The sequence below is a fragment of the Gymnoscopelus microlampas genome (genome assembly GCF_963454915.1).
Source record: "Gymnoscopelus microlampas genome assembly, chromosome: 15".
Classification (NCBI taxonomy): domain Eukaryota; kingdom Metazoa; phylum Chordata; class Actinopteri; order Myctophiformes; family Myctophidae; genus Gymnoscopelus; species Gymnoscopelus microlampas.
This window is the reverse complement of record NC_139952.1, coordinates 18,073,836-18,081,264: the sequence shown is the minus strand read 5'-3', so window position 1 is coordinate 18,081,264 and position 7,429 is coordinate 18,073,836. Positions and strand designations below refer to the sequence as shown.

Sequence of the window (7,429 nt, the reverse complement as noted above, 5' to 3'; positions counted from 1 at the left end):
CAGTAGGTCCCCAGCTAAATGATTGATACTTATTGAAGGAACTACATGGACACTTATGGGTCTGTCACTCCAAGAGTGTAGCCCTCAAATTGAACCGGCCCATTTGTACACTCTCTAATTTACAGTCTATTAACAGTGAGGATTTTATATTGTAGATTGGGGTTCCAGAGATAAATGTACAGACTCATGGATCTGTAACTCTGACACCAAAGGGAAAATGGACCATTTGTTTTTGTACACTCAGAGTTAAATTAACAGTGTAGATTGGTGTTCCAGGGATAAATGGACCCTTACAGGTCTGTTACTCTGAGAGTTATGGGTGTCCTTGAAATTAAGAAGTTATCAGTGGTGGAAGTTAACTAAGTACATTTACTCAAGTACTGCACTTAAGTACAAATTTGAGGTATATTTGTACTTTACTTGAGTATTTCCAGCGTTCAATACTTTTACTTCTACTCCATTACATCTCAGAGGAAAATGTTGTACTTTTACTCCACTACAATTGTATGAAAACTTTAGTTACTAGTTACATTGTAGATTTTGATTATTATTACAAAACACACTAACCACTTCAGCCGTATATATATTTTGGCCATTTGAAAATAGCAGATATACAAGCTCACAATGCCCTGCGATGTCACGCATTGTGAGCTGGTAGATCTGCTATTTTCAAAAGATTTACATTTGAAAACTTGTGGAATGGGACATTCCGCACAATGAGTAGGCTACTTTTACTTTTGGTACTCTAAGTACATTTTGATGCCAACACCTTTGTACTTTTACTCAAGTACATTTTGAATATGGGACTTCTACCTGTAACAGAGCATATCTTCATTACGGTATTTATACTTTTACAAAAGTGAAACATGTGAGTACTTCTTCCATCACTGCCACTGGGCCCATATCAAACTGGTGGTCCTTTGTTGAAATGAAAAGGGTTGAGCATCACAGAGTGGGCGGGGTTTCAGAGTGGGCGGGGTTTCAGAGCGCACAGCAGCACAGGTGCATCATCCATCCCCCAGCAGGTGCGTCTGTGACGTCACAGCCTAGTAACAAACGCCAGGGCAGGAAGAAAGATTGACGAAGTTATCAGTCCTCATGTCATGTCTGTACAGGGCTGTTCACTGAGATTATAGCTGGTTTAACATCGTTTTTTTTCTGTTATAAAGGACGGTTTTGTCAGGTCAAGGTTTCTTGTATCTTTAGAAGTATAACGAAGGTGGAGGGAAGCTGACAGTCATGGGGAAAAAGCAGGAGGAGAACACTAGTTCGGACCAAGAATACGGTGAGTTTTGACAACCGTTACCTGGGCAAACTGTCACTCCAGTAACTAGTTGTTATGTAGGATCATTGCATCTCAACAGTGGTGGAAAAAGTACTCACATTTTTATTTAAGTAAAAGTATCAATACTGCAATTCAGAAATATACTCTGTTACAAGTAAAAGTCTGGTAATCAAAATGTACTTGAGCAAACGTACAAAAGTATTGGCATCAAAATATACTTAAAGTACCAAAAGTAAAAGTAGGCTACTCATTATGCTGAATGCCCCGTTTCAAATATATATCATCATGTCTAAAATGTATTAAAATAAATCATTTGAAAATAGCAGATCTACAAGCAAGTTGTAGATCGGCTATTTTCAAATAGCCAAAGTTTAAATAGGGGGCTGAAGTGGTTAATGTATGTTTTGTAATAATAATCAAAAATCTACACTGTAGCCTAAATAGAAACTAAAGTTTTCAAATAATTGTAGTGGAGTAAAAGTATAATATTTGCCTCTGAGATGTAGTGGAGTAGAGGTAAAAGTACAGAAAATTGCAAATACTCCAGGTAAAGTCAAAAATACCTAAAAATTGTACTTAAGTACAGTACTTGAGTAAATGTACTTAGTTACTTTACACCACTGGTAACTCGTAGGATCATTGCATGTCTCAAATGGTTCACTGGTCATTTCAGGTATTTTTGGCAAACAGTGAATTAGGCCAAATAGGCTTGTCATCATCAGAGCATGTTTTAATGCCACGAACCTTGATGTTATCATTTGGAATTATTTAAATTGTGTGTATTTACATCATAGAGTTATAAAATAACAAAAATATTTGCATAAGTGATGCTTGTAGCCTATCTGTCTCCATCATAGTTATAGTATATCTACATCTGTTGTTAAGATCTCGTCTCAGTAGGCTACTAAAGACAGAATGTCTTTTTCTCATCTCATTTGTCAGCTAACCCATAGTAAACGGTAGCAGGTCAGTCAATGAACACAGACTAATCTACATTAACATCAGTTTTCAAATAGATTTGTTTTGATTTTGTTTTATCTGAGGCTTTTATAATCACAATCACAGACACTGAAGGTAGGCTATATTCAACAGGTCTTTTCCATGTCAGAGAGGTCCAGTTCTTTAATGTTGTTGTTTTGCATGAACTTGGGGGAAGCAGTGAGACACTGTGTGGCCAGACCTTGGTGGCTGGTTGCTATTGTTTTTACTGAACAAATCTACCTACATGAATTTGCATGTGCCGTTCAGCAGAATGTGCTGTGCAAGAGCAGATCTCAGTCTTTGAGAATCCTAGGCTACTGTACTGTTTGCTTTCTGACTTTGTTGTGTTGGTTTGAGCCATGAGTCTATTGACAGTCTGGGAGTTTTCGGGAGGCAAATGTACACAAGCCCTCACTCCTCCCTAGAGGTAAACAGCTGTACCATCTCTAATTGTCTTCTCAATAGGTTGTAAATAAGAACAAGGGGTTCAAAGAGGTAACCACCAGTGTTTACGTTCTTGACTTAAGTGTCCTTTATTCAAAAGACCCACTTCATGTAAATGCAATTCCCACGTCAGCACCAGTTTGTTTTCTAAAGGGAAGTTGTTCCCCAAGGGCTTCTCCTGTGCTGTCAAAGCCCTGCAACAGGAAGTACGAATGCCAGTGGTTGATGTTTGCTGCATGCTGTGTTTTATATTTCAAAGAAAGATAGCCTGCCATTTTACATCCTTTGAAAATCTCCATCCCCTTGTTCTTTCTCTCAATCTCTGAATCTTTTGCATACAGTTTGTTTGTCTGCATCTCAGAGTCTCTCTCTCTCTCTCTCCCCCTCGCTCTCTGAGTTAGTCTCTGAAGGACTATGTATAGGTCACCAATTAACCATGCTTGATCTGCAAAACCGAGTAATTAAACTGAGCAGACTATAAAGGCTTTTGACTTGTTTTGTGTTTTACAAGAGGGTGTGTAGTTGTGTTCTCAAAATCATACCGGCGGCGTCACTTTTTACAGCATCCTTGAGGCTCAAGGAAATGTTTACTTTGTTTGAGATTTCGTAACCAGCCAGTAGCTAATGCACTCTCCCACAATGTGTAAGCATGGATTTTTATTTGTTTATCATTACTGAACGTCTTATTGCCAGCTGATAATAGAAAGTCATTCACGCTTTTACGTCACTCATCTTCCTCCAAGGTCAAGATAAGACTAGCAGTCGTCACAAGTTTTCAGTGTTTGGGCAATCATAGCCATAAAAATTCTAATACACCTTGGGTTCAAAGTTTTGTAGGGGTAATTAACTCGGTAAGCCTGTTTCTCCAGTCATCATTTACTCCAAACAGACAGCACGTTGTCAGGTCGGGTAGTGCTGAAATCTGACCCTATCTTGGCATTAGGGCAGACAAACAGGTTCTTATGATGGGAAACATTCACATCAGCTCCCTGGTTGACTCTCAACTTCGCTGCAGTCAAAGAAAGGATTGAAAAACTGCTGACATCAATATTGACGCCTATTGTGTCTGCCTGATTCATCCCAAGACAGCCCATACTTTAGTTGTCATTAGGCATTCACTGGTATTTGATATTGCTGTCAATTAGATGCATTGTGATGCCTTTATGCAACAGCAGAAAAGTTTTGTTTGTAACTCTACACTGCTGTTTAGTATTAGTGAGACTCACTTTTTTATGTGAAGTATCTAGCTGCTGAAATGAGGAATTCCCATTACATGTGTAAACAATCTGTAATGAAATAATGTGCTGGTAAAAAGACTGTCTTATTGCACTAAGTTGCTGCATAGTCAGTCATAGACAGAATCTGGGACTGGCTCTCATATTGCCTTATGTATAACCAGAGTCCTATTGCATCCTATTTCAAACTTCGCTTCACATTGTATTGTGTTTAGAAAGCCTAATGTACAGAAGGCATTCAGCTACCACCCCGGAACCAGTCCTATTAACCTCCATTCACAGTCTGGGTCATGAGGTCAAATTTAGTCTGATACACACATTTTGGTTGGCATTTTGGTAACCTATTCATCTCCATGTGGCTGTGATGCAAAAAGCATATGATCATTTAATACTTTTCCTACATAATCCATACCCTCTGTATTTTAGCCTTGTGTTAATGGTTATTTGAAGTGTTGTAAGATCAAAACAAGAAGTAAGCCTATACTCTCAGCATTTCAGCGGGGACTGTGTCAACATTTCCTACCCCGCAGGACAAAATAAAGGAACGTAATTTAGCTGACTTTTCAGTGGAATGTTTTGGTTGTTTTACCTGTTGGGAACATGACTAGCAGGTTACATTTTAACAAGGTACATTTTTCCATAATTACGAAACCACGATGGTCCCTGATGAAACATTTTCATTGCTATCCAAATAGTCACCAAGTGTTTTTGTCTAAACCCACTGCCTCAACTCCTATGTATTTTCATGCACTCTTTCCTATAGCCTATTGATTCACATGAAGACATCACAGCAAAATACTGTGAGTGTTAATTTAAATCTGAGAGCGTAAACATTACCCTTACGGCACAAAGTTTTACAATTTGCAGTGCACCATAACCCAATTACGTATATTAAGACTCTGTCTGAGTGATTACCTCACACCAAAAATAGACAGCCTGTAAAAAATAAATTGGTTCCTTGTTCCTGCCCCTTTTGCAAGAGACTGGTTTCTCTCTGTTCCAGGAAATGACTCCCAGACGTTCAGTTCCTGTAATTCTGTAACCTCTTTTAAGATGATGATTACAGGTAGCACAGGTAGATTCTGTCATTTCTCTGCATCAGTTCCTCATCCACAAGCAGAGTTCAGTGCAGAGTTCAGTGCAATGCTTAGCAACAACTCAAGTTGCTCTCATAGGGAACACACACACACACACACACACACACACACACACACACACACACACACACACACACACACACACACACACACACACACACACACACACACACACACACACACACACACACACACACACACACACACACACACACACACACACACACACACACACACACACACACACACACACACACACATTCATATATACTTAGAACCTGAAATCTAACCTCAATCCTCACCACTGCAAACTTAATTTATTTATGGACTGGATAAAATGTTTCCAAAGCCCAAATGAGTTTATGTCCGTAATGTTCACACAATTCTGTTCACACACATTATCTTCCTATCTCACCTTTCGCAGATTATGAAATTCCTTGTTGTCCAAAGGACTTCCAAAGAATGCACACCCTCTGTAATCCATGTTAATGTGTAGACAAACAAGGAAGTTTCAACAAAGGATGATTGTTCTCTTCCGTATGTCAATAAAGGCTATTTAATTTGTGTGGTTATGTGACTGCTTTACTTTCCATTAAAAGCCATCCGTAAAGCCCTTTGTATTATCAGGAACTGAACTGTCAATGCCTTTTCTTCTCAGGTGATCCTGCTCAGTTTGACCCTACTTTCCATGGCCCCATACATAAAAGGTGATCTCTCTTTTGCTTCAGGCTGTATCTGTTCCCCGCCTGCACATCTTTGAGTTATTGTATGGTCCCATTCCCAAACCCTAGTCTAGCTATGAAGATTCTCTGTCCCAGAGTGTTTTGCATGTCTGTCTTTAGCCTTCTGCATTTGTCATGTTCCTGTTTACTGACTGAACCATATCTATCTTACCCCAGCAGCGTCAATTCATGTGAGACTCAAAGCACTTTATTTTCCCCTATCTTTTCATCTTTAGAAGCTGCACTGACATCCTATGCTGCATTCTGTTCATGGCAGTTATTGCCGGCTACATTGTCGTGGGGGTTATAGGTAAGACCGTCGAGCCATAGTGATGGCACTCCAGACTCATGTATTTGTTTTTAGCTGATGCTTTCATCCAGATGAATGCATGATGACTAATCAGGTTGGATCCTGTGCCTTGCTTATGGACGCTCTGACTCGCAGGGCATATTGGCAGGTGCAGGAATCTAATGTGTGACCAGAAATAACACTTACGATGGAATGATCTACCTCACCATAAGAGCTACCTGTGATCCATGTAATGAATCGTTTGCTTGTTGTCACTGAGGCCAGCAATGCAAAAATATATGCGCAGTCACAGTCCTGATAAGTCACTTTGAATAAAACAAATAGCATAAGTTATGAAACAACACATTGGGAGTGTCCATTTATGAATGGTTTATTATTGTTAATTACCTCTGTGTTCTGTTTTTCGTTAGTCTTCCTTTTTATTCAATTTCTCTCTCTCTCTCTCTCTCTCACACACACACACACACACACACACACACACACACACACACACACACACACACACACACACACACACACACACACACACACACACACACACACACACACACACACACACACACACACACACACACACACACACACACACACACACACACACACACACACACACACACACACACACACACACACTTGCTTCCACATCTCCTGATCATCAATCTAGGGGAACCCATTCGGTAAAAAAGAATAAAGAAAAGTTCCCCATTGTTTTAACTTTTTGCCTCTGGGGGCACCACCTCCTTTTTTTGTGTAGAAACAGGAACTTGTTTTCTTAGTCCACTTCCTCCCGGGTGCATCCGTGTTTGTTTATTCATACAAACAACAACATTACATGTTTGGAGCTGTGGTGCTGTCTGGAGAGATTACCTGTTCATCAGCTTGCAATGTTTGTTTCAGTTGTCTCTTCTTTAACATGCTACTGTATCAGCTGGAATGGAGATGACATATTATTTAAATATAGCATTATCCCTGGTCTGTACAGCCACTCTTTGAATGCTAACCAGCACAACACCCCTTACTCCTTTCTTCTCTGTGCTAGTTATTCAACTATCCTCACAACTCTTGCGGTATATTAAAATCCTCCTTAGTGTAACAATCAAGTCCTGATTGTTCACAACACTGGGTGGAGCTCAATTGTTTGCCATCAGAGAAACATAAAATTTGGCTATGATTAGTAAATGAGGGTGTGGAAAGATGATGTCAAGTTTGCTGTTGCTGGTCAGAGTATTGCGCTGTCATCAAACACAACAACACAGAAACCCTTGCTCTTATCTAGAATCAATAGAACAGCCTGATATGAAGTGAGGTCACAGGATATGGCCTGTGTGTCTACAATTCAGAATGCGGTCAATGTG

The 7,429-nt window shown here is 39.7% G+C and overlaps 1 protein-coding gene across 1 annotated transcript in view; it reads left to right on the top strand.

The window, feature by feature from the left end:
- The first annotated feature begins 1,077 nt into the window (after nucleotides 1-1,077).
- Nucleotides 1,078-7,429, top strand: part of slc44a4 (solute carrier family 44 member 4) — a 21,244-nt gene continuing 14,892 nt past the window's right edge. Inside the window, exons 1-3 of the mRNA XM_084081277.1 lie at nucleotides 1,078-1,285; nucleotides 5,701-5,749; nucleotides 6,001-6,074. Coding sequence (XP_083937403.1) covers nucleotides 1,240-1,285; nucleotides 5,701-5,749; nucleotides 6,001-6,074 — 169 coding nt within the window. The 5' untranslated portion in view covers nucleotides 1,078-1,239. The remainder of the gene's footprint in view (nucleotides 1,286-5,700; nucleotides 5,750-6,000; nucleotides 6,075-7,429) is intronic.